Genomic DNA, 27874 nt, shown 5'->3' with positions numbered 1-27874 from the left:
GCATTACAAGTAGTTAAGACTCAGTAACTCTCACTCTATCAAAATATTTGAAATTCAAATCCATCTTTATAATGGATCCATTGTTTAGCCTTCGTCAGGAATTTATGCGCATCAAACAACCATTGTTCTTCCTCAGCGTGATCACATTGCCAAGAATGGCTTGTACTTTACTGCATGTTATCGAGCTGCAGTGAGCAAACGAATCCTACTCTTATCATCACGACACTACAGGAAGACTGCGGACACCAATTAATCCAGGTCGTTATGGAGCTGTGGACTATCAATGATTACCAGAACTTTGTATTATTCTGCCTCTCTGTACCTTGACCTGAGCTCAGGTATTTAGAGGGAATTCGCAGTGGTTTGCTGGCAGACCTCAGTTAAACTTTCTTTTTGATCATCACCACTACTGTATGTTTGTGGATCAGAGGCTGGTCTAGCTGAGACCATGTCTGAGGAGACAAATTCAGTTGAGTTGAAGAAGACAGGGGTGGAGAACAATGGTTTTGTTGCAGATCAGGGGTCTGAAGAACATGCAATATCAGACAGCAGGAAAAACAGCCAGACTGAAGACCAAGTCTTCGCAATTAAATTGGATTCTTTTGAAGACCAAATCCCCCTGAAGCCATATGCCGGGATGTCTAAAGAGGTTCTACTACAGTTTTCAAATCAACCATGTTATAAAATTACCCGAGAGATTCTCTTCTGGCTTATCATCGTAGCCACACTAGCCATAATAGCAGCCTGCATCACAATTATTGCCCTGTCTCCCAAGTGCCTTGACTGGTGGCAGAGAAGTCCAATTTATCAAGTCTACCCAAAGTCCTTCCGAGACAGTGACAATGATGGCTCTGGTGATCTTAAGGGTATGTGCTATGTTTTTTGTTGTTTTTTTTATTTTTATTAATCTTAAAATATTTTTGAGGTTGCTTTTGTTTACTTCTCAGTGTGTATATCTATGCTCTAGAAACTGGGAAAACACCAGTGAAGGTGAGGGTAATGAGTTTTTGGGCCTAACCGTAATATACCTTCCATGGGTCAGCTGCCCACTTGCATTTCTACAGATATTATTTCAAGATGTGAGTTTGCTAGATCAGGAGAAAAATGAGTCTACACATCCAGAAGAAGGTGGTTGGTATCCACGGTGTTGGACTCAAGAACTCTTGCTTGGTCCACACTACTTACGAGACTGGACTATATTGATCTGGAAATAAAATGGATCCATTTTTACACTATGCAACAGGACCTTTTTGGCATATGTTTTTCAAGTTTATGAAACCAAAAAAAGCAGTATGACATTTATCATGTAGAGAAAGTTAATACAAAGCACTTGCTAATGTATTGTGATTGTCCATATTGCCTCCTTTGCTGGCTGGATTCATTTTTCCATCCCATTATACACTGCTCGTTTCCTGGGGTTACGGCCACAGCTGCAGCACAGATACAAGTCGGACCGGGCGGAAGCTACTGTGCATGCATGCCTATGTGCACTCCCACAGTCCTGGCCACCAGAGAGGGCGGTGCGTTTTCCTATAGTGTGCAAGCACGACCACCGCTTCTGGATTGCGGGGTGGTCATAACCATGGATATGAGCAGTGTATAATGTGATAGACAAATAAATCAAGCCAGCAAAGGAAGCAATATGGATAATAATAATACATTAGTAAGTCCCTTGTAATAACTTTCTATACATAATAAATTCTATTTGCTGAAGTGAGACAGCCCCTTTAAGGGTTGCATGGTTTTACAATGAAAGCCAGTGGCAGACATAGACAACTGTGTAGGCAGACAATTGCCTTTATTTGCATTTCCCAGATAGTATACTTTATAATCAACTGTATAGTCAAAAGTGGTGTGAACATAGGGTCCATGCACTCTTACAGTATACAGAGCCTTTATGGCGGTGCACAGTGTTTCCATGGGTAAGTGTAGGGCAGGAAATTTATCAAGCCCTGCATTCCAGAATTCAGGCTTCAAAAAGTTGCCAAATAGGGGCTTTGCAAATTGGAACTTTTAGGGCTTATTTGTGCTAACATTTTGCCTTTTAATTTGGTGTGGTTAGCCTTTTAGACTGATTCAAGCCATATTTATCAACTGCCCCAATCTTCCTCCAGTAAAGGGGTGACATTTTATAGTATAGTAAGATTTCCAGACAGAAGTTGTTGGACTGAAGATGACGCAAATTTACCAAACATCGTGCAACATATGACAAATTCCGCACACATGACGGCAAAGTAGGCTCCTGCAAAACTTGCATTAGACGTTTCCCTAATGATAAATCCCCCCCCCCCCCCTCCTGTTTCTTCCTGTGTAATACAGTACTTTATGTATTAGGGTACTTTCACACTAGTGTTTTTGTTTTCTGGTATTGAGTTCCATCACAGGGGCTCAATATGGGAAAAAATCTGATCAGTTTTATCCTAATGCATTCTGAATGAAGCACATTCAGTTCAGTCCCTCTTACGTTTTTTTGGCCAGAGAAAATACCGCAGCATGCTGCAGTTTTCTCTCCAGCCAAAAATCCTGAACACTTACCGGAAGGCATTAATTTCCATTGAAATGCATTAATGCCGGATCCGGACCCAAAAGCCAGAAAGCCAGATCCGGTATTGCAATGCATTTGTGAGACGGATCCGGATCTGTCTCACAAATGCATCCGTTTGCGTCCGGATTGCCAGATCCGGCGACGGAACTGCCTGCCGGAAGTGTGAAAGTACCCTTAGAGAATACCATGATTTTTCAATTATTTTCCTATGGAAAAAATGGTGTGCCTCCATACAAACTCAAATGTAGGAGGTATAGTACAATAATTTGTGGACCCTAACTGGCAGATCACAAAAAGCATATGAAGGCTTTGTTTACACAATGCTTATTCTGTATGTTATCTATACTCTATGGATGCATGTGGATGTCAGCTTAAAGGGGCTGTCTAGAAAACCCATTATTTAAGATAATATTTCAGTATCATTCTCTCTTCTACAGTGGATTTAAAGAGCCTCTCGATGGAGGACCTGTCCTGTCCTGCAATACATAGACAACCCATTTACCTGAATGAGTTCAGTGTAATGCTTAGTTTCCCCTGCAGTGGCGCTGCAGGGTATGTGGTCACATACCACCAGGATTCCCTGCAGATCACCTTGCACTTTCCATTTTTTCCAGAGTAGTTAAAAAAAAATTAAGAAGAGCACGCTGTTTTGATTAAAAATTTTTTTAAATTAAATTGAGTTTACTTTTATTATAGACTTGTGTATAAAATCATCGGTCACCAATACAAATCAATGTATTTCCTTTCAACACAATTTTGGGGATTTTGTGAGGACTTTGTGTGTTTGGTTTACTCATTATCGAGGTACAGTCATACAGTACCTTTGTCCTCTAATGATCATTACCAGTAGATTACAGGTAGACTTTGACCAGGTCAGTAAATAATCCCAGTGAATTAGTGCTGAAAAGTACAGTGAGTGGTCATACAGTACACGTTATCAGATGCCTCATGACAACAAAGTGCAGCGTTTTCCTTGGTTTTATTGTTTTATGGGTTCCTTAAAGACGTTTACTAGGATTATCTACTCAAATACTTGATAATTATGTTTGTCTTGTTTATGATGCCCTTGACAAAGCAATCCTAAAATAGAGAACAGTGATAACGGTTTCCATTTTGGACTATAAACTGAAAATATGTCCCTTGCCCACCAATAATCATTTAATAAATTGAGCAGATCAACTGGAGAGTAAAAAGGACTTACAATCCTAAAGTGTCCTGTAAAGACAGCCCCTTTAACCTCTTCTTGTCCAGGGTAATTTCGGTCTTCGGGACCAAACACTGTTTAGCTGTTGTTCACACTCGTTAGTTTATAGGGCAAGCTTACTCAAACTGCGGCCCTCCAGCTGTTGTAAAACTACTGCTGGGAGTTGTAGTTTTGCAACAGCTGGAGGGCCGCAGTTTGAGGATGCCTGTTATAGGGGTTGGCCTATCTCAGACATTGATAGTGTATCGCTAGGAAATTCCATCAACAGCAGATAGGAGCAGTTCCCAGAGGTAGAGCCCGCACCTATCTCAGAACGGGGACCCCGAATTGAAGGAAAGCACATCGTGCATGTGTGACATGCTCTCCATACACTGCTATGGGACTGCCGGAAATAAACAACCCAGTGGTGAATCGAAGGTGGAAATTGTTTATTTCCGGACTGCCGGAAATTAACAAGCCAACGGCCATTAGTGGTGGATCGAAGGTGGCCACGCTTGCGCAGTGTGCTCCCCTTCACTTCTGGGGGCCCAATCTGACATCGATGGCATATCCTAGCGATATTCCATCAATGCCTGACATGGGAATATTCCTTTAACTCCTATTATTTTTCTTTTATTTGTTGGGCTAGCCATTTTTTTTAGCTTTTCTGAGGGGAATAATTCAGGATTCTTTTCATATTATTTTTCTACATTCTTTAAACTTTTTAGGTGTTTTTAGCCATTTAGTTTTTTGGTCATTATAGTATTGCCCTAAAATACACTTCTTGTTTGTTAATCATTGTCTATTTTGATACATTACATGTCAAATTTTTGGTAATTCAGTCTAGTGGTATGAGGATGAATCTTGTGGACAATATTTTATTGGGTTGGGTTATTTTTTGTGCACCTCAAAAGGTCAGGAAAAAAAAAAAAAGAGTGACTTTTTTTTTCCCACTTTCATTTACTTTTCCACTGTTACTGTGGTCTGTCACTATTCAGGGCTGTGCCCAGTTCTGTATATAAAGCTCATTGAGCACTGTACGAGCCACAAGAGAAGGAAGAAATGGTGAAAATCACTTCTGTCTTCTCACTCAAGCTTTGACAGCAGAGCACCCAACATTCGGCTTCCGACTGCTAAAACCCGCAGACACATCTAAGCTCCCATTCAAGTGAATAGAATCTGAGATGCTGTGTGTCAGCACGGTCACTACACAGAGGACGGAGCTTTCTACTTCTGGCTCCATTCACTATGTTGTTTCTGGCACTGGCAGGTGCCGAAAACAGCTGATTGGTGGGGGTGCTGGGTGTTGGATCCCCACTGATCTGATATTGGTGACCTATCATAGGATAGTTGAAACCCCCTTTAGGATTTAAAGTATATTAGCCTTATTAGATAAAGCTGCGATATCTCAAATACCGTCTCCTCTATATGTTATAAGGAACACCAGAGAAAAAAAAAAGATGACTCTGTATGCTAATAAAACATAACCAAGGTTTCTTGGTTAACATCCACACAAAATACCAGGAGAGATTAAACCCACTATAGACACAGTCAACTGGCAAGGACCTGTGTGACTTACATTGTGTGTTAGGATGGATCCGTCTTGCAGCGTTATTTTGTCCATGATGGGAGCGCAACTAAATGGAACGCATTTTGGTGTCAAAGTATCCTTACCTGTACGTCTGATGTCACTAGGTTGGAGGCTCCCACAGATGGGCAGGCTCACCAAAATACCAGAGATTCCACCAGTGAGCCTAGCCTCTAACACAAAAATGGGCCCCATTTATAGATGGCTTTGTAGTCAATCACTTGCCACTAGGGTCTATTTCTTATGGGATGATCCTCAAGTAGCCTATTTGACCTTCTTGATGATATGTCCTGTATGTACAATGGTCATGCGCATGTTATATACAGATAGAGGGTGGATATCCAGAATGGTGTCCTCTGTGGTGGCACAGGAATCCTCAGTAGATCACCAGAGTACAGTCAGAAAATGATGGTCACAGAAGACATAACAGAAGCTTACCGTTATTCCCTCATGGTGCAATAAAGTGTCTGATCCATTGGTCAAATATGTAAGTTTTTGTCTTTTGTTTTTCTGTCAGTCTGAAGAACATGAATAACATCTAGTTGGTTTTAAAAATTTTCAGGAGTCATAGAAAAGATAGATCACTTTGTATATCTGGATGTGAGCACTGTTTGGATTGCTCCTTTTTACGAATCCACGCTGAAAGACTATCGATATGCTGCGGTTGACTTCCGGTCTGTTGACCCTAGTTTTGGGACCATGACGGATTTTGATAACCTACTTGCTGCCCTCCATGACAAAGGTAATAAAAGTTGATTTAGGAGTCCACTATATTCCATTAACCGTACCTAAATGTAAACTATCTCTTTGTCTTCTTATCCACTAGGTATAAAACTAATCATTGACCTAATCCCAAATCATACTAGCAATAAACACAACTGGTTCGAGTTGAGCAGAAACAGAACCGATAAATATACTGACTACTATATTTGGCGCGATTGTGGACCTTCCGAAAGCCAAGTTACTCCTCCCAATAATTGGGTATGTTTCAATAGGATTTTCCAAATGCATTCATGTTGTTGTGATTTGTTCCTTGCAGATTCTTGAATGTTTGACTTAACACAATGTAGGCAATTATATTAGTTTTTAGATCTCAAATAATCCATTAGGCACTAGGGACATTACTTTCTCAATTAATAGAGTACTGGTACCAATGTGAGTCAAAGGTTACATTCAGATAAAAAGTACAAAAAAGGCGCTTCTGACATATCACAGTGGTAAATTTTATTTCTTTTAATATGTAACATTGAGCAAATCTTTTTATACTGAAGCAGATTTGTTACGGATTTCACAAATATTTGTAACAAACCCATCTGCAACTAGTTCTTTCAGGTCAAAAGTCCTTTATCAGAGCAAAGTAGTTGGAATCAGCTTTTTTTAGTTGAGAGGCCTTGGGAGGACCTCTGGGTAGGTTCTATTTATATTATGGAGACCAGTTAATATATGTGATGACTATTGTAAGCTACACAACACTCCTCTTGGTTTCTAGGAAAATATATGAAAATTAACACATCTTACATCCGCTGGCATCAGATAGGCTTAGGAAAGCTAATTTGAATATCTTTCAAGAAACCCAGAGGGGCATTGCCTGGCCTACAATACTCCGCACACATACTACACAGAGTTGGCACTCCCCAGAATGAGAAAGAGAACTCCCCCACCCCAGACAATGCATACTGTATATATTGCAAAGAAACCGAGAACAGCATACTAGGTTCTCTCTCTCTCTCAAAAATCTAAGTAAACTGGAGTTGTATTTGATTTCTAAACCTGTCTCTATTATAAGTAATTCATCTTCCTACATAAAACATGATGATGTTATTTCCAGGTGAGTGTGTATGGTAACTCTTCGTGGGAATATGACAACGCGAGGAAGCAATGCTATCTACACCAGTTCCGTAAAGAGCAGCCTGACTTAAATTTCTTAAATCCTGATGTACAAAATGAAATATTGGTAAGTAAAATCTGTGAAAATTCCACTGCTATTGTAGACCACATATTGCATAGGAGCAGGCCTGGACAGATTTTAGCCAGGTGCAGAAGCTAACTCCAAAGGGGTTTCTGGCTGGGTCCAGATGGTAACTTGACCTTACAAAATTACTTGAGATTTTGACTCCCTCCCTGTCCAAATAGACTTCCCCCCGTGTTTGTTACAGCATTGCTAACCTGTCACATGTCTGACAGCGAGGCAAAGGTTTACTGTTGTCTGTTTCCAAGAGCAACCAGCAAAATTTTGATGGCAACTATCATGTTTAGGAATATAACAAACTTATTCAAATTTTGTTGAAAAAAACAAGACCAAACTACTGTATTTACAAAAGTTCTGAAACAGTTTTTTGTAGACTTTTAACTGTGAGATGAAGTTGATTCTGCTTACAGATAGAGTTGATGACATTTGATCAGACCTTTCCAGTATCTTTATCCGGGTCACATGTTGACATCTTCTTTACACCTCCATGCGTTCCATCAAAGAATGGAGAATTATCTTTAAAACGAGAAAGGTTAATAAGTTTACACTTCAATCAGTTAATAGGTGCGTCAGTAACTCGGAAAACTCGATGAACTTTACACCTGCTGGTTTTCTCATTAAGCCATAATTATAAAATTAGTCACTCTACACATAGTTTGAAACGGCTGACAACTTGTTCAAGGAACCTTTAAAACAGTAACAGAAGATTCACTGATTTATAATGATTAACTTTGATATGAGTGACACAAATTAGCGATTAAAGAAATCGCAAGTGATTTCAATAACATAAGGTGATTAACTCCTTTCCATAGATCTGTATATGTGATGAATTCATGTAACGGGCCTTTTACATTGCCCGATGTTTGGGGGGACAATCGGTGATCAATGTGTCGATAATTTGTATTGGCCCTGACACTGGCACTACCATTGTCATTCTTCCCCCCATTCAGTCTATTACACAGGCAAGTGTGCTGCTTATAATAAGGCATCTTTTATTATGATCAAAGATGCCAATCAGCCAACAAACGAGACCTGGATCGGTGGCACCATTATATATTATACTTTTTCCCCAATAATTGACAGAAAAATTGCTCAGTGTAATAGGGTCTTTTATTTCCACCCTACAAAAGGACAGCTACCTTATTGGCAACTACTGACCCTAAAATTGTGCTATGTCTAACAGTCTTAAAAGGGTTGTCTGGTTTAGAAAAAACATTTTTACGTACCATAATAGGAAATTATTAGTGTCCTCTGTTCACGATCCTCACCTCTTGACCAGAGTGGCTACAAAGAGTGTCCCTTGCTTTAGAGGACCTGTCCTATCCTACATTACACAGTTCATTGATTTCAACTGGAACATTGCAATACTTTATTTCTCCTGTGGCGGCACTGTAGAACAATTAAACACTTACTTCCTTGGTTTGCCAGCAAAACTATAGCTGATCACTGGGGATCCCAGCAAGGGGACACTTTGTGATCCGCTTATTGTTAAGGGACTAATCTAGCATGTAAACAAAAATCTCATAAACAGATAAAAAAAAAAAAAAAAATCCTGCATGATGTAATAAATTAATATGCCGATGTGCATGGCTACATAAAAGAAAAATCACAGAAAATAATGAACTACATAAAGCCATGCACATCCGCATATTCATTTGTTACATTGTGCAGGATGTTTTTTTTTTTATCTTTTTCTGTGATTTTTGTTTAGTCTGTAGTATACACTTGAAGTAGTGGCACCTTCAAGTGTGAATGTGCTTCTATTTTATCTTGGGAGTAGTATAGGTTTATGGGAAAAGATTCAGTAAAACTTGTATTTTATTTATTTATATCCATGCTCATTCTGAGCTTTGAAGTCCAGGAGGCAGTCCTATCAGTGATGGACAGCCTTCCCTCTATGATTGTATATACAGAAATAACTGTCAGTCACTGATAGGACCTCCTCCTGGACTTCAAAGCTCTAAATGAGCAGGAATATAAATGAATAAATCACACGTTATACTGAATCTTTTCCCATAAAACTATATATCAATCTGCTCAGCTCCTCCTGCTCTATAGCATGCTGCCTGAAGATTGCACCGTATTTTCATTGTGACAGGGTCCCTTTAAATGGGCATGAGCTTCACTTCCAGGAACTGCCCAAGGATTCGAGTGGCATTGTGTAAGCAGATATAAAAATAGCACACATTATGGTCTTGTATCGGTTTTTGCTGATTTTTATTAAATATCTGTCAAATGCAGGATTTTTTTTCTAATGAAGCAGCAAAAAAAAAAAAAAAAAAAAAAAAAAAAAGGAACACGATTGCCTTCTGTGCACATTCTTGCTCATATGTCACTCAACCCCTTTAAGGATTTGTACACCTTTCTGCATGTTGGTCTATGTAGCAATATCAAAACTGTAATCAGTATTGTGAGGTTTCAGGTAAGGTCTTCGTTTTATGTCTCAGCAGTTTACAATTAATATCTGACCACACTTAAGGCGGTTTCTCAGCGTTTCAGTCTTAAGCAGATGGAAATAGGACGGATTATGTCTCCATCAATACCGTTCCCATAGCAATTACATAAATCTGTTTGTTATCTCAGGATATTATAAAGTTCTGGCTGGAGAAAGGTGTTGATGGTTTTACAGTGGATGCTGCTAAGTTCCTCCTGGAAGCTGAACACCTCCGAGATGAACCTCAGGTCAACAAATTACAGAATCCGGTACGTGTCCGAAGTGAAATGTAACACTGCTCACCTTAGGGTGCAGACACACAAGCAGGTTTTTTGCTTTAAAGGGAACCTGTCATCAACTTTATGCTGACCGTTCTGAGGGCAGTATAAAATAGTGACAGAAATGCTGATGTCAGCGGTGTGTCACTAATGAGCTAAAAGTAAGTGGTTGCCGAGAACCAGCATCATAATCATTGCAGCCCAGGCCTTGAAAAGAGTCAAATCTACATGAGAAGAGACCTGGTTATACATAATCTCCTGCTCTCTCGCCCACCTGCTGATGATTGGCAGTTCTCTCCTAGAGAGGAAGGGAGAAAACTAGGTAGGAGACTGTCAGCCATCAGCAGGTGGGCAGGAGAGCAGGAATTCCTGAGTAACCAGGACTCTTCATGTAGATCTGACTCTTTTCAAGGCCTGGGCTGCAATGATTATGATGCTGGTTCTCAGCAACCACTTACTGAATTCAGCATTTATGTCACTACTTTATACTGCCCTCAATACAGTCAGCATAAAGTTGATGACAGGTTCCCTTTAAGAAGTTTTTGAAGCCAATATACGGGATGTTTTCTAAAAGGAAAGAACTTATAAAAGGACATGGCTCCTGTTTATGGCTTCCAACCTGCATTAAAAACCTGAAAGCGTGGCCGTACCCTTGCCTTTAATTTAAACCAGGAATGAAATGGATATTACACAGGTAACTCAAAGATTTACCAATATAATATTACTGACCGGTAGCATTATCTTGGAGGTACATATAGCACTGTTTTAAACAAGCAGATTAGTAAGAGGACCACAGCACTGCTGTTTGCCTGGGGGAAGGAGGGACCAGGCACTCAACCCTCCTCTCTTCCTAACATGAAAGCACTGCATTTTGATGCATCTGCCACCAGGGGGAGCTCAGTCATTATTACAGTAACTACATAAATTGCTATGCACTGAGCTCCCCCTAGTGGTGGCTGCAGGCAGCCAGTTTAGTAATATATTATAATGAAGGGAAGCAGTGATTTAGAGCGCTATGTGGGAGATCTATCAATGTATTTATAACACTTGTCTGGTGTAAAAACATTGAGAAATATGCTGCTCGAAATGAGTGCCATATATATGAAGTACCTGTTCCACTTTTTTCCTACAGAATTTGGATACAATGGGTAAGGGCCAAGAGTGTCTTCTTTTTATAAACATTTTTAATTGAAATTTCTACCACTCAATAACAAAAACAAGATGTAAATGTGTCAGAAATCTGGGGCAGTGCGCTTTGTATTCTGCATGCAGACTGGCAAACTGTGTAGGGCAGGGGCACCCCATTCTAAATTTTGCTATGGGGCCTATGACATTTGTGTACACCTCTAGTTGTCCCCAAGACTATGTTCTACTCATAAGGGTGCAAAGTCAAAAGCTTAATAAACTCTGAATTAGGCTCTTCACATCTCCTCTGAACCTTATGTCAGAGGTATTTATCAGGAGTATTCCCCTACATACAACCTCCAATGTATGTCACTGTATAGCTATCCGGTGGCATACCTTGTCCATTGGCTACAATGGTAGAAAAAGTGTACTGAGCAGTATAGAGTATCTTGTGGTGGCTCACTCAATAGGGAATTAGTCTGCAGGACTTTCCTAAAGCATTAAAAGGGTTGTCCTCAGGATAGGTCATCAATATGAGATCAGTGGGGTCCAACTGCTAGCACCCACGACGGTCAGCTGTTTGAGGAAACACGAGTGCTGTAGCCTCCTTGCAGCTTACCAAGCACAGCACCATCCATTGTAAAGCAGCTGTGCTTGGTATCACAGCTGAGCCTCATTCCCTTGAATGGGACTGATTTGTGCCTAGGCCATGTAGCGGATGAACATGATGTCACATGACCTAGGAAGAGGCTGCAGTGCTCACCGGAGCTCCGCAGCCTCTTCACACAGCTGATCAGTGGGGGTGCCCGGAGTCAGACCCCCACTGAACTCATATTGATGACCTATCCTCAGGAGACCCAGGGTATTGAAGCTGCAATTTTTTTTTGCCAGCAGGTGGCAGGCCAACATAAAAAATTAGCAATTGTGTACAAATAATGGGTCCAAAAGACACATGATTGTTCAGAATTGTTTAAAAAAAAAAATATGGATTTTGTAGGCTCAAATGTGAGCTTCAAAATCATAAAAGAAGAAAAAAAAATTGTTAAAAAATATAAGTTTAAATCAATCCCCTTTCCGTGGAATAAAAAAAACACAAATAACAAAAAATATAAACATCATGGGCATCACCGCTTCCAAAAATGCCCATACTATTAAAATATAAAAATATTTTTTCAATACGGCAAATGGCGTAATGGAAAAAAGGGTCAAAATAGCCATCGCTTCTCTTACCTCAAAAAAATTGAATAAATTTGATCAAAAAGTCACACGCACTCCAAAATGGTATCAATAAAAAGTACAGATTGTCCTGCAAAAAATGAGCCCCCATACTGAGCTGTAGATATAACTATAAAAAAGTTTTGGGGGAACGTTGTGGGAACAAAACCCGTAAACCAGTAGAGGAATTGTGTTTTTTTTCCCAATTTAACCCCATTTTGAATTTTTTCCCCACTTCCCACTACATTATATGCCATATTAAATGGCAAAAAGTGGCATTAGAAAGTACAACTTGTCCCGCAAAAAATAAGCCCTCATACAGTAGGAGACTGTCAGTCATCAGCAGGTGGCAGGAGAGCAGGAATTCCTGAATAACCAGGACTCTTCTCAGGTAGATTTGACTCTTCTCAAGGCCTGGGCTACAATGATTATGATGCTGGTTCTCGGCAACCACTTACTGAAATCAGCATTTATGTCACTACTTTATACTGCCCTCAGTACGGTCAGCATAAAGTTGATGACAGGTTCCCTTTAAGCAGTTTTTGAAGCCAATATAAGGGATGTTTTCTAAAAGGAAAGAAATTATAAAGGACATGGCTCCTGGTTATGGCTTCCAAACCTGCATTAAAAACCTGAAAGCGTGGCCGTACCCTTGCCTTCAATTTAAACCAGGAATGAAATGGATATTACACAGGTAACTCAAAGATTTACCAATATAATATTACTGACTGGTAGCATTATCTTGGAGGTACATATAGCACTGTTTCAAACAAGCAGATTAGTAAGAGGACCACAGCACTGCACAAAAGGGAACGTTGTGGGAACAAAACCCGTAAACCAGTAGAGGAATTGTGTTTTTTTTTCCCCCCAATTTAACCCCATTTGGAATTTTTCCCCCACTTCCCACTACATTATATGCCATATTAAATGGCAAAAAGTGGCATTAGAAAGTACAACTTGTCCCGCAAAAAAATAAGCCCTCATACAGCTATGTGAACAGAAAAATAAAAAAGTTATGGCTCAAGGAAGAAAAATGAAAATGCAAAAACTTCTGGTTTGCTGACACATAGCAGCCTGATGGAGACCAGAAGGACACTCTTTTGGCCTCCACTGGGTGTATGGGCTATGTAACGTGTGTCCTGGGAGCTTTAGGCCCCTTGCAGACGAGCGTTCATCGCGCGAGTCTGCAACGCAGCTGCCGGGGGTCACATAGCATCATAAATCAATATACTGCTATGTAACCCTTACAGTTCTGGAATGTATTGGATAACACTGGCATAACGCTGTCAGTGTTATCCAATACATTCCAGAACTGTAAGGGTTACATAGCATCATAAAGCAATATAATGCTATGTGACTCCCGTCAGTGCTGGGAGGTCAGGCCGGGGGCAGCGATGCGGACTCGCTGTGGGAGGAGCGCTCGTCTGCAAGGGGCCTAAAACAGGGCATATGCCAAAGATGTTCATTTAACCTGATATGAACATAGGGGAACAACTCAAGGACTTCTTTTAAGTGTTCCTCCAGGTCACTTCTCTCTAGATTTGACATTGGGAGTGGAAAAGTGCAGTGTTCACACTGGGCCATGTAGTTTCCGAGACTTCCCTATTGCTTTCTACCAGACAGCATTTCATTGCCAGTACCATTCCTTCAAGTAAGTTGTATCTCCATATATATGGTACATTTTGAAGTCAGCCATTTTGAATCCAACTTTTGTTTTTTCAATAGGAAGTGTGACACATCAAACTTATTGGGAATTTCACAAGAAAAACAATGCTGTGCTTGGTTTTAACATAACTTTATTCTTTCATGAGTTATTTGCAAGTTTCTGACCACTTATAAAATGTGTTCAATGTGCTGCCCATTGTGTTGGATTGACAATGCAACCCTCTTCTCCCACTCTTCACACACTGATAGCAACACCGCAGGAGAAATGCTAGCACAGGCTTCCAGTATCCGGAGTTTCAGGTGCTGCACATCTCGTATCTTCACAGCATAGACAATTGCCTTCAGATGACCCCAAAGATAAAAGTCTAAGGGGGTCAGATCAGGAGACCTTGGGGGCCATTCAACTGGCCCACGACGACCAATCCACTTTCCAGGAAACTGTTCATCTAGGAATGCTCGGACCTAACACCCATAATGTGGCGGTGCACCATCTTGCTGGAAAAACTCAGGGAACGTGCCAGCTTCAGTGCATAAAGAGGGAAACACATCATCATGTAGCAATTTCGCATATCCAGTGGCCAGTTGAATGGCCCCCAAGGTCTCCCGATCTGACCCCCTTAGACTTTTATCTTTGGGGTCATCTGAAGGCAATAGTCTAAGCTGTGAAGATACGAGATGTGCAGCACCTGAAACTACGGATACTGGAAGCCTGTGCTAGCATTTCTCCTGCGGTGTTGCCATCAGTGTGTGAAGAGTGGGAGAAGAGGGTTGCATTGACAATCCAACACAATGGGCCGCACATTGAACACATTTTATAAGTGGCCACCACCCATCTTGAAAAGTTTCCCCCCTCACATATACTAATGTGCCACAAACAGGAAGTTAATATCACCAACCTTTCCCATTTTATTAAGGTGTATCCATATAAATGGCCCACCCTGTAGTTTGCATTGCATTTTCATTATGGCAAGTTTCCTATAAATTGTCAAGCTTTAAAACCTTTTCTGCTTCCTGTCTGACCATGGCTTGCATCTGCTATTGCCGGTCAGCCAAGTGAAGGGCTAAACTGCAATACTACACACGACCTGTGGCTATATGTGGCATTGTTGTTGAAAGAAAATCCTGAACAACCTCTTTAAGAGAGACTTGTCTAAAAGTTAATATTTCATATCATCCTAGACCACAATTAAAAACTATGAAGAACTGTATCATGACTACACAACCACACAGGTCGGGATGCACGACATCCTGCGTGATTTCCGGCAGACCATGAATACTTACAGCAGAGAGCCTGGACGTTACAGGTAATACAACCGAGAATTATGTGACAATGGACATCCGTCGTTTCCATGCAGTTTGCTCATGTAGGACTGTTCTTGCAGGTTCATGGGCACAGAGTCCAATGATCAGAGGACAGTAGGAAGAACAATGATGTATTATGGCAACTCCTTCACCCAGGAAGCAGATTTTCCACTCAACTTCTACTTGTTTGACCTAAATAGCAATATCTCAGGAAATGCTGTATTTGACCTTGTGGATCTGTGGATGAAATCCATGCCCAAAGGAAAATGGCCACACTGGATGGTACAATGTGCTTTTCTTCATACACGATATATATTGTAACAACAATGCAGATGTAAACTAACAAAGTAAGGTTGGGTTTATATGGACATGACAGAGCAGTATTTTAGTGGCTGTATTAAAAAGAGGCTTTCCGGGAATACAATATTGATGAGCTAACCACAGGATAGGTCATCAGTTTCTGATTGGTCTGAGTCCCGCCACCCCCACTAGTTGGCTCTGCTGAGCACTGCAGGTTCCTCACAGTGCTGTACATTAGGATAGTGGTTGTGCTCGGTATTGCAGCTCAGCCCCATTCACCTGAAAACAGACTGAGCTCCGCCTAGGCGGTGTAACCGATGAAGGATATGTCACCGGCCTAGGAAGAGGCTGCGGTGCTTACCGGAGAGCTGCAGCCTATTCAAAAAGCTGATAGGTGGGGGTGTTGGGGTCAGACCTCCACGGATCAGATATTGATGATCCATCCTGAGCATAGGCCATCAATACTGTATTCCTGGGAAAAAACAAAAAACTTTAAAGGACTTGTTCGATTGGCCCCTTGACAATAGCAGGTAACAAATTGTCCACCTTCCTGGGAATCCCTACTGATCAACTGTAATCTGTGTCCAATGAGTTGTATGTGTAGTGCAGGACAGGTCCTCCGGAGTGAGATAGAGACAGACACTCTTTGTAACCGCTCTCCATCCTGGCTTAGACTATCTGCACACATTGCGGATTACAGGTCTGCACCGATTCTTGTGCACAAAAACCACAGTGTGATACAGGACCAGCAAAGTGTATGAAATTAGACAAATCTCATGTACACTTTGCTTTTTTTGTTCAGTGCAGAAATTACCCTGCTGTGCGGATTTTACCCTTTTCATTGCAAGGGTAAGATCGGCAGCAAAAAAGCATCAAATACAGTTTGTGGTGCAAAAACACATAGAAATCCACATGGAAGTTCATTCAGAATTTCTGCAAGACAGATTGCACCTGCATGAAGGTACCTAATACTGTACATGCGGAACCTGAACATCTGACCCCCAACCTCTTTCTGGTACATAGTTAATATGGTTGAAAAAAGACAAACGTCCATCAAGTTCAACCAAGGGATAGGTGGGGACGCGAATTGTTGGGCTCTCCAATACGGGTTACAAAAATGAGTTTCCTAAACTAGACAACCCCTTTATTGACACAAAACCTGAACTCCATGGTTTTATGGAACTTAGGACTCTTTCACACTTGCGTTGTCCGGATCCGTTGTGTACTCCATTTGCCGGAATTACACGCCGGATCCGGAAAAACGCAAGTGAACTGAAAGCATTTGAAGACTGATCAGTCTTCAAAATGCGTTCAGTGTTACTATGGCAGCCAGGACGCTATTAAAGTCCTGGTTGCCATAGTAGTAGTGGGGAGCAGTATACTTACAGTCCGTGCGGCTCCCGGGGCGCTCCAGAATGACGTCAGAGCGCCCCATGCGCATGGATGACGTCATCCATGCGCGTGGGGCGCCCTGACGTCAATCTGAAGCGCCCCGGGAGCCGCACGGACGGTAAGTATACTGCTTCCCCGCTCCCCACTACACTTTACCATGGCAAACAGGACTTTAGCATCCTGGCAGCCATGGTAACCATTCAGAAAAAGCTAAACGTCGGATCCGGCAATGCGCCGAAACAACGTTTAGCTTAAGGCTGGATCCGGATTAATGCCTTTCAATGGGCATTAATTCCGGATCCGGCCTTGCGGCAAGTGTTCAGGATTTTTGGCCGGAGCAAAAAGCGCAGCATGCTGAGGTATTTTCTCCGGCCAAAAAACATTCCAGTCCTGAACTGAAGAAATCCTGATGCATCCTGAACGGATTTCACTCCATTCAGAATGCATTAGGATAATCCTGATCAGGATTCTTCCGGCATAGAGCCCCGACGACGGAACTCTATGCCGGAAAAGTGTGAAAGAGCCCTTAGATCCAAGCAAGGTTCAACAAAACCCTTGGGTTGGATTCAATAATACTGTGCATTCGGAAAGTTTTCAGACCCTTTCACTTTTTTCACATTTTGTTATGTTGTGGTCTTCTGCTCAAATAAAAATCTGGAGAAGGGGACAAAACATTTCTGCTGCACTGAAAGTACACAAGAGCACAGTGGCCTTCATAATTCTTACATGGAAGTAGTGGGGAACAACCACCCCTCCAAACTAATTAAGCAAGGAATAGGGACTTGGTAAGAAAGGTGACCAAGAACCCAATGTTCACTTTGGCTTAGCTCCAAAGATCCAGTGTGCAGATTGGAGACATCCAGAAGGTCAGTTTATCACTGCAGCATTCCACAAATCTGGGCTTTATCACAGAGTGGCTAGAAAGAAGTGTCTCCTCAGTAAAAGGCACATGAAATACTCTCAGGCCTCCTGCACACGAACGTGTGCTGCCTATTGCCGTATTGCGGATCCGCAATATACGGGCGCCGTTCCGTGGGCATTCCGCATAACGGATGCGTACCCATTCACTTCAATGGGTCCGCAAATCCCGAGATGCGGAATGGTGCAGAACCCTACCGTGGGGTTTCATCCCGTACTTTCGTTCCGCAAAAAGATGGAACATGTCCTATCTTTTTGCGGAACGGGCGAATCACAGACCTATTAAAGTGAATGGGTCCACGGTCCGTTGCGGCTGCCCCATGGTCAGTGTTCGTGCATTTCGCACAGCCATGGGACTCACATGCTATTGTGCAGGAGGCCTCAGACTGAGAAACAAGATTCTCTGGTCTGATAAAGCAAAGATTGAACTTTTCGGCCTCAATTCTAATCATCATGTTTGTAGGAAACCAGGCATTGCTCATCCCCTGCCCAATACCATCCCTACAGTGAAGCATAGTGGTGGCAGCATCATTTTGTGGGGTGTTTTTCAGTGGCTAGGACAGGGAGACTGGTCACGGTTGAGGGAAAGCTTAATGGAGCAAAGTACACAGGGGTCGAGTGGAGGGGGCGTTCCTGCACTTTTTTCATGGCAGGAACGCCGTTCCCTTTCAGCCTCAAGCCAGGAGAACGCGGCTGAATCAGAATCAGATGGAGACGGAGCGCACTGTGCAGGGCAGGCTAAGGGAGGAGGGGCAGCTTCAGTTGAGAGGAAGCTGTCTGTGCGGTGCTGCTGCCTGCGACTGCCTCAGTGTGACTCCTCTCATGATGTGTAGAGGTCATGAGTTGGAATCCCAGGACAAACTTTTGTAAAAGTGTTTTTTTTTTTTTTTAATAAGACTTCTACTGATACCTAGTTTACTGATACCTAGTGTACAACCATACACATGACAGCTGCCCACTGTGTATGGATGTAGCAGAGCTGGGTGTGTTGGGGCAGCTGTCATGTGTATGGTTGTACACTAGGTATAAGTAGAAGTCTTTTTTTTTTTTAAGCAACTACCTAGATAGCTTTTATGGCTGTGAGGGTAAATGCCTTGCTTCTGATGTGTAGAGGTCATGAGTTCGAATCCCAGGACAAACTTTTGTAAAAGTGTTTTTTTTTTTTTTTTATAAGACTTCTACTTATACCTAGTGTACTGATACCTAGTGTACAACCATACACATGACAGCTGCCCCAACACACCCAGCTCTGCTACATCCATACACAGTGGGCAAAGTTACCTACAGTAGAAGTCTTAAATATATTTTTTTTTTAAGTAACTAGCTAGACAGCTTTCATAGCTGTGAGGGCATATGCCTTGCCTCTGATGTGTAGAGGTCATGAGATCGATTCCCAGGATAAACTTTTCTAAGTGTTTTTTTTTTTAGTCCGCAGCTACACAAATTACAGCATGCTAGATTTTCTGTGCTTTTTTTATTTTTTGGAGGGGGGGGGGGGGGGGGGGTTTGCAGTGGATCTTGGGTGAGTTCCCACACTTTTTTTCCCAGGACTTGACCCCTGAAAGTACAGATATATTCTCAATGAATCATCACCCGATCAAGAGTGCTCTGGACCTCAGACCGGGCTGATGCTTCACCTAAGAACAAGACAATGACCCTACACACAGCCAAGATAACACAGGAGTGGCTTAGGGACAACTCTGGGAATGTCCCCGAGTGGCCTAGTCAGAGCCCTGACTTGAACCCAATTAAACACCTCTGGAGAGACCTTAAAAAAATGGCTGTCTACCGACAGTCACCATCCAACCTGACAGAGCTTAAGAGGCTCTGCAGAGAAGAAAAAAGTAGAAAGTCCCCAAATCCAGGTGTTCAAACCTTGTGGCATCATACCTAACACTACTGGAGGCTGTAATCGCTGCCAAGGCACATCATAACAAAATGTAAAAAAAAAAAAGTGAAAGAAATGGTCTGATGACACACACTTGTTAAAAAAAACAAAAACAAAAAAGTCTATAAAAACAGACTGTACAGAATAGAATGCATAATCTATTGTTTTTATAGGTCAAAAAATGGTGGTCACTTTTTTTCTGGGCATTTTTGCACCAGTTTTTGTATACTTTATATATTTTATGGTGCATTATGAATTGCATTTTTAATATTTTTTTTTCTTATCGTGGGTGAAACTTGCATCGTGGAATGTTCTTGGTACAGAATACAGTCTTTAACCTTTCTTTTTGTTTTACATTTTGTTACAGCATTTTCACATCTCATTATAAGCTGTATATTAAAAAATAATGGAGGAACTCTTTCTAGTAAATTTCAGCACTGATTTCACTGTCAAAAACAATGCACTTTGTATATAGATTTGTTTGGCATTAATAATAACAGAGAGATACACTATTTGTACCCTAAAATAAAGAAAAATAATTCACAGTGTATCTCTACTGCGATATGCCGACAGGTCACATTTTGTTATACGTTTAAAGAGAACATGTCACATTGAACATGGTATCTCAGCTTAAAGCAGCACGTTATAGAGCGGGAGGAGCGAAGCAGACAGATAGTTTTACAGGAAAATAATTAAATAAATCAGTAAAACGTGTAATTTAATAATTTATATTCCTGCTCATTCTGGGCTGTGAAGTCCAGGAGGCGGTCCTATCAGTGATTGACAGCTCTCTCTGTATACACAGTCATAGAGGAAAGGCTGTCAATCACTGATAGGACCTCCTCCTGGACTTTAAAGCCCGGAATGAAAAGAAGAACTGAAGCATGAACCAATGCTTAAAAGGATGCTGTTCTCTAACATATCTGGATTGTCCCCAAAGGGGACAAAGAATGTCAGTATAAAAATCATAAAAATTTGTAATTCTTTCAGGTTGGAAGCCCCAGCAATTCTCGTATTGCTTCTCGAGTTGGGACAAGCTATGTGAAGGTCATTAATATGCTCCTGCTGACTCTTCCAGGCACTCCTACCACTTATTATGGCGAAGAACTGGGAATGGAAGACAACCCTGCACTAAGTAACACTGCAGATGTATCTGGTAAACATAATCCAGTGAGTCTCATACATAACCAGTTTAGAGATACACAGTAGGTTCCTATATGCATATTTCTCCATTATAAGACCTCATGCACAGGAACGTATTTTCTTTCCGTGTCTGTTCTTTTTTTTTTTGCGTATACGGAACCATTCATTTCAATGGGTCAGCAAAAAATAAATAAAAATAATGAAGTTACTCCGTATGCATTCTGTTACCATATGTCCGTATTTCCGTTCCGCTAAATAATAGTATCCGCATTACGGACAAGAATAGTACTGTTCTATTAGGGGCCAGCTGTTCTGTTCAGCAGAATACAGAATGCACACGGACGTCATCCGTATTTTTTGCGGAGCGCAAAATACATACGGTCCTGTGCATGATGCCTAAGGGTGTATATGGAATATAAAATGTACAGTATATAAAAGGGCTCAAGCCTTTGTAGTCCTACACTCAACATGGCTACATGGCTGTACATCACTCGCCCCCCTTTTACATGTCGCTCAAGTTTACATCCTCCTTAATTATGAAGATAATTCAAGATTATTCCAATGAACCCCAATGGGATTCAATTTCTGGGTTCCTACTAGAGTGGCCCACTCTTATAATGATATTGTGCAAAATCTAACATGGCACCGATTGTTTGATCCAACGACAATCCGGTAAATATGGTATACAATCAATAACAATGTTACACTGAGGAACGGAAGTATTTGAACACCCTGCGATTTTGCAAGTTCTCCCACTTAGAAATCATGGAGGGGTCTGAAATTCACATTGTAGGTGCATTTCCACTCAGAGACAGAGTAAAAAAATGAATTTAGGAAATCACATTGTATGATTTTTAAAGAATGTATTTGTCTTGCACTGCTGAACATAAGTATTTGAACACCTGAGAAACAGCAAGAATTCTGTCTCTCAAAGACCTGTTACTGTGCCTTTAAAACGTCCACCTCTACTCAACTCATTAATCTAACTAAGGCTACTTTCACACTAGCGGCAGGACGGATCCGACAGGCTGTTCACCCTGTCGGATCCGTCCTGCCGCTATTTCGACGTGCCGCTGCTCCGACCCCATTGACCCTAATGGGGATGGGGACGGAGCTCTGGCCCAGCACGGCATTGCACAAACGAGAGGCAGTTAGACTAAAAAGTCGGATATGCCTTTCGCCGTGCTGCGCCGGAGCTCCGCCCCAGTCCCCATTATAGTCAATGGGGACGGAGCGGTGGTCCGGCGAAATAGCGTCAGGACGGATGATAAGAAAGGTGAGGAATTAGCCCAGAACTACAAGAGAGGAGCTGGTCAATGACATGAAGAGAGCTGGAACCACAGTTTCAAAGGTCACTGGCGGTAGAACACTACACCGACATGGTTTCAAATCATGCATTGCACGGAAGGTTCCCCTGTTCAAGTCATTACATGTCCAGGCCCGTCTGAAGTTTGCCAATGACCATCTGGATGATTCTGAGGAGGCATGGGAGAAAGTCATGTGGTCAGATGAGAAGGATGAGTTGCATCCCAAGAACACCATCCCTGCTGTTAAGCATGGGGGTGGTAACATCATGCTTTTCCTCAGTCAGAGCATTGAAGATGGGTCATGGCTGGGTCTTCCAACATGACAACAACCTGAAGCACACAGCCAGGATAACCAAGGAGCGGCTCCGTAAGAAGCATATCAAGGTTCTGGAGTGGCCTAGCCAGTCTCCAGACCTAATTCCAATAGAACATCTTTGGCCGGAGCTGAAACTCCGTGTTGCTCAGTGACAGCCCCAAACCTGACAGATCTAGAGGAGATCTGTGTGGAGGAGTGGGCCAAAATCCCCTGCTAGCAGTGTGTGCAAACCTGGTCAAGAACTGCAGGAAACGTTTCACCTCTGTCATTGCAAACAAAGGCTTCTGTAGCAAATATTAACACTGATTTTCTCAGGTGTTCAAATACTTATGTTCAGCAGTGCAAGACAAATGCATTCTTTAAAAATCATACAATGTGATTTCATGATTTTTTTTTGTTTTATTATGTCTGAGTGGGAACGCACTTTCAATGTGAATTTCAGACCCCGCCATGATTTCTAGGTAGGAGAACGTGCAAAATCGCAGGATGTTCAAATACTTCTGTTGCTCACTGTATGTATTGATAGGATATAAAAACTTCTTAAAGTGTTAGTCTCATTACAACTGGTTCCCCAGGGTAGGCGATAAATGTCTGATGCGCGGGGATCCGAACACTGGGGCCCCTACCAATCGCAAGATTGGGGTCCTATACTCCCCCATTTGAATGATATGGCAGCCACACATGCACTCTGCGGTTCCATTCATCCATATTTAGCTGCCACAGGTAGCCGAGAACGTGTTCTCTACTATCTATGGCAGTCCCATAGAGTTGAATGACACATGGGGACACACGCATCTGACTCCATTGAAATGGGGTTCTCTTCATATAATTTTTTGAAGTCACTCCTCCTGTTCTGACTCTGTTTGAACTTTAAGCACAGCACACAATCTCGCTCAACCATCAGTCAATCACTCTAGCCAGGGGAGGGGATTGAATCAATTAGAGCATCACATTTACATTATTCAATGCAGTATATAATACTGTCATCCCAATTCTACATCTACTATTATCATGAACATTACCCTTCAGGTAAACTCTTTCACTCACAGTAGCAGTAAACTGACAGAGTTTTATCTCTGTGCTGACTGCTACAGAAGGCAATATATTGCATTTACTTTTCAGTGGTATAGTACTGCCAAAAGGAAAAAGCCAAAAGATTCAATACTCAGTTAAAAATACCCCTTTCTGATTGAAGTGTAAGTTTAAGGATATGTCAATATTTTTGCTTTTTGATCAAAGCATTCCAAAGACAATAACTTTTTTTTTTTCCCTTAATGTAGCCAAATGCGAGCTTGTTTTTGTAGGAGTTGTATTTAAATTTTTTTTTTAACATTTTGGGCTACATATAACTTATTGATCAACTCTTATCAACACCCTCGGGGGGGGGGGAGATGTCTAGCATAATTAACGCTAAAGCTACAACTTTTTTTAACCTTTTTTTCTGGAGATGAGGTGACTGGAAAAATGGAAAAACAAATTTGCCTTTTTTTTTTTTTTTTTTTACAGCGTTCACCATGCAGTTTAAGTAATCTGCTGATTTTAATATACAGGTTGTTAAGGAAGAAGCAATAACAATTATGTGTACCGTTTTTTTTTTTTTAACATAATGAAGCACTTTTTAAATATGGAGTAGACTATAACACTCACCAAGCTCTATTCATTATTATGATTATTTTTTTTAATATATTACTTTATTTGCACACCTTATAGGCTGAATTCCCAGAGAAGACACCTATGCAATGGGATACAAGCTCAAATGCTGGGTTTAGTGGTGGTAACAAAACATGGCTGCCAGTCAACCAGGATTATCAAGTTACTAATGTTGAAGTGAGTACTGATAAATCTACCACTGCCAAATCTATAAGGCTCTGTTCACATTATAATGGATGTCACAATGGAATCTCGATCTTCAAGGTGCTTATCGGACCCCACTGACTTATAATTGGGTACACACCTGGATTCTGTATAATTTTGACAGAATCAATGGAAGCGCTTAAAAAAGGCTCCAAACAGAGCTTTCAATGGCAGCATCATTACTAAAGCCAAGAAAATGGGCATTGGAAAATGATTCAAGGTGTTAGTGTGCAATAATTAGCTGAAACTGTATCCTCTGACTTCTCAAAATGATTGTAATTATTTTAATAACATGAAATCCTTCTTCTAGGTTCAAATGACGAAGCCAGATTCAACACTGAACTTGTATCGGGATATAATCCAGCTACGAAAGAGAGAGCTGCCCCTCCACCGAGGATGGTTGTGTTACGCCTGGAAAGATACCAATGTTTTTGCCTACGTGAGAGAAATAGACGGGTTAAACAAAGTATTTATGATGGTTCTCAATTTTGGTATGGCGTCATCTGTTAATATAAAAAACGTAATCCCAGACCTTCCAGCACAGGCAAAAATCAGGTTAAGTACAATAGCCAGCAACAGTGGAAATACCGTCAATATAGGACAACATTAGGACAGAGCGTGGAGAAGGACTAATACTAGAGTACAAAACCGACAAACCACTTCACAATAAGGAGGCTTTCCAGAACCAATGCTTTATTTCAGAAAAGGCCTGTTATTCCAGCGCCTTTGATTTACTGTACAACAATTGCTGAAGTTGTTGTAAGGAGCCAAGACATTACGCACATCATGTTTTTGGCCTATGTCAGACATATACAGTGACCTGTTCATAGGCTTCTGTTTGCAAATATGTGTTTTTGACCTATGGGTGCCAGATAAACATATGGCACAAACATGCTGAGTGCCACATAAAAAACAAATATTCATACACCTATCCAATAAAAGGAAAAAATACAAATAAAGAGAATTGTTTTTGCACTTAGGAAGTTTATATTTCATTTATTTGAAGGGGTTGTGCCACGGAAAGTATTCTACATTTTTTAAACCAGCACCCGGATTTCAATACTTTTGTAATTGAATGTACAGTATTTTTTGGACTGTAGGACACACCCAGGATTTACAGGAGGAAAACAAGAATAACATTTTTTTTCACCAGATCTCAGATCAGACCCCCAATTCTTCATCAGACCTCAGATCTGTCCACCAAGCTGCATAATATCTCCACTCAGACCCTCATCAGACTCCCAAGCTCCATCAGCCTCAGATCAGACCCCTCCAGCCTCCATCCGCCCTCAGATCAGACCTCCCATCAGCCCTCAGATCAGACCTCCCAGAAATAAATAAACAAAAAAACAAAACAAACTTACCTTTCCTGCTCCGGACCGTGCTGACACTCACAGCTTACTAGTCTTCATCTGGCCCTGACGTTGCACAGCATCAGGTCATAGTGCTCGCCTACATATAGTATGTCTTGATGCTGTATGCATCAGGACACAGAGCGGGGCCTGGAAGAAGAACAGGGAGGGAGAGTACAGTAGGCACAGCACTTCCCTCACCACATGTATACTCATAATTAGCATTTGGACTATAAAAGACACACTGCCATTTTCTCCGACCTGCTTTTCCACCTCACTGAGGCAGCTGCATGCACTCAGTTTAAATGTTCAACTGCCACTAGCCATATCTACTGTTAGACGCTGTGGCAGTTACAGGGAAAGAGCTACATCAGAAAGAACATGCCCCCTGTGAGGTCAGCTTAAAATAAATTGGAGCAATGAATGGGGAGAGCTCTGGTTCCATGTGAGGTGCAGGGGTTCTTCCAACGTTGTTAGAAAGAGATTGTCATGTACTATATGATGTCCGATTTTCATTTTTTACATCAATTATAGCATAACCTCTTTAATATTGGGAGATAGATTGAGAACTAATGGCAAGTTGACATTAGCTTTGCAAAAAAATAAATGTTAGAAGACAAAACGTGTTAAGGTAGCCTTACCACAAGTACCACTATAAGATGCACCTAGGATTTAGAGAAGGAAAATAAGAGAAAAAATATTTTTAAATCAGACATTTTTCCCATCACTTTTGGGGGGGTAAAAAAGTCTTATAGTCCGAAAAATAGAGAACATACTAAAGAGTGCCAACTATTACTAACCCCCTTTAAAAATTCTCAAACGGAAATTGCCTGCAATAACAAGTAACAAAATGTGCAGACAATGGGGCATCTGATAATGCCAATATGTAATCACAAAGGCCTTAAAGTTAGTTATCTCCTGAATCCCTACTGATGGGGAAAATAATGACAGACTACTGGCAGAGAATCACGAACACAGGCCACACGCAAAATATAACACAAGATTCAAGAATGGGCATTAACACCAGGTAGTCAGAACTACTACACAGTATATACTATTTTTATAGTTTGTTTTCCCATTAAATGGCTTTTTCCAAGTTTTAAAAATAGAGAAAAGTACCTGTGACAGCTCATCAGGTGATACCAGTATTGATAGGAAGTTGTTTGAGCTACAGACAGTACATTAGAAAGAGACTAATCATACCATTTCTTTAGGATTTTTAAAAATAGAAAAATCCTTTAAAAGCATATTAACCAAATAATTGATTGGAGTCCATTACATGTATGTAGGGAAAAACTCTTTAGGGATGCTTTTCTACGTTACTAAAATGAGATTATTTTTCCAATTGGCCTTTCTAAAAAAATAAAAAATTGAGCTCCTTTCTCTGTACAACCTTGAGATTCTCTAGTAGCATGCTCTGTATTTTTTATGTGTTCCATCAGCTGACAACCCGGACCTCCTAAACACTGATTATAGCTCAATGTTTATCTTACTGATAAGAATGTGGCTTAAATAAGTGTTTACGACCTTTTCGTAATTTAGAGACAAGGTTTTTTTAGGATGATCGGAAAAAAGTGAAAGAACAATTGAAAAAAATGACTTTCAGCCCAAAATGAGTAAAATACAATCATAAATAAAATTTTCCCCCCCGAAGGTGTACATAGCCTTTTCAAGTGTCCATTCATTCCCCCATGCCTCTGTTCTTATTGTATATATATTGCTGTTTCTTCATATATTCTTGTAGTACGCCTGATGGAGACTGGTGATGTCTCGAAAGCTCGCTATGTAACATCATTACTTCTATTTTTGTTAGCCATTAAAAAGGTATCAAACCTGCAATACTCGTATTTTGTTTCTCTTAATGAGAGCACTAAACTATTTATCTATTGGCTAACACGGTACCAGACTTTTTCCTTTTTCTTTCAACCATAGCCTTTAAAGGCATTAATGTAAGAGATACTCTGCCACCAGCAGTGCTCCACCAAACCCATAATTGGGGTACTCAGCAACAAACAAGGTAAGTCTCTTTCAGCATAAATTAAAGAATAGAAAGAATTTGCATCTCTCACTAAAGGTGAAATGTTATTACGGAAACTTTGT

General features: G+C 41.1%; 1 protein-coding gene across 1 annotated transcript; it reads left to right on the top strand.

Moving 5' to 3' along the window:
* The first annotated feature begins 211 nt into the window (after positions 1–211).
* Positions 212–25381, top strand: SLC3A1 (solute carrier family 3 member 1). Its single transcript, XM_044290228.1, is given in 11 exon segments — positions 212–866; positions 5879–6058; positions 6143–6297; positions 7145–7270; positions 9869–9988; positions 15182–15306; positions 15385–15586; positions 20793–20972; positions 24279–24395; positions 24733–25020; positions 25022–25381. Coding segments are annotated over 11 exon segments (2064 nt in total). The 5' UTR covers positions 212–448; the 3' UTR covers positions 25175–25381.
* Positions 25382–27874: the final 2493 nt, after the last annotated feature.

The sequence above is a fragment of the Bufo gargarizans genome, chromosome 4, assembly GCF_014858855.1.
Source record: "Bufo gargarizans isolate SCDJY-AF-19 chromosome 4, ASM1485885v1, whole genome shotgun sequence".
NCBI classification, from domain to species: Eukaryota; Metazoa; Chordata; class Amphibia; order Anura; family Bufonidae; genus Bufo; species Bufo gargarizans.
This window is presented reverse-complemented; position numbering and strand designations above follow the sequence as displayed.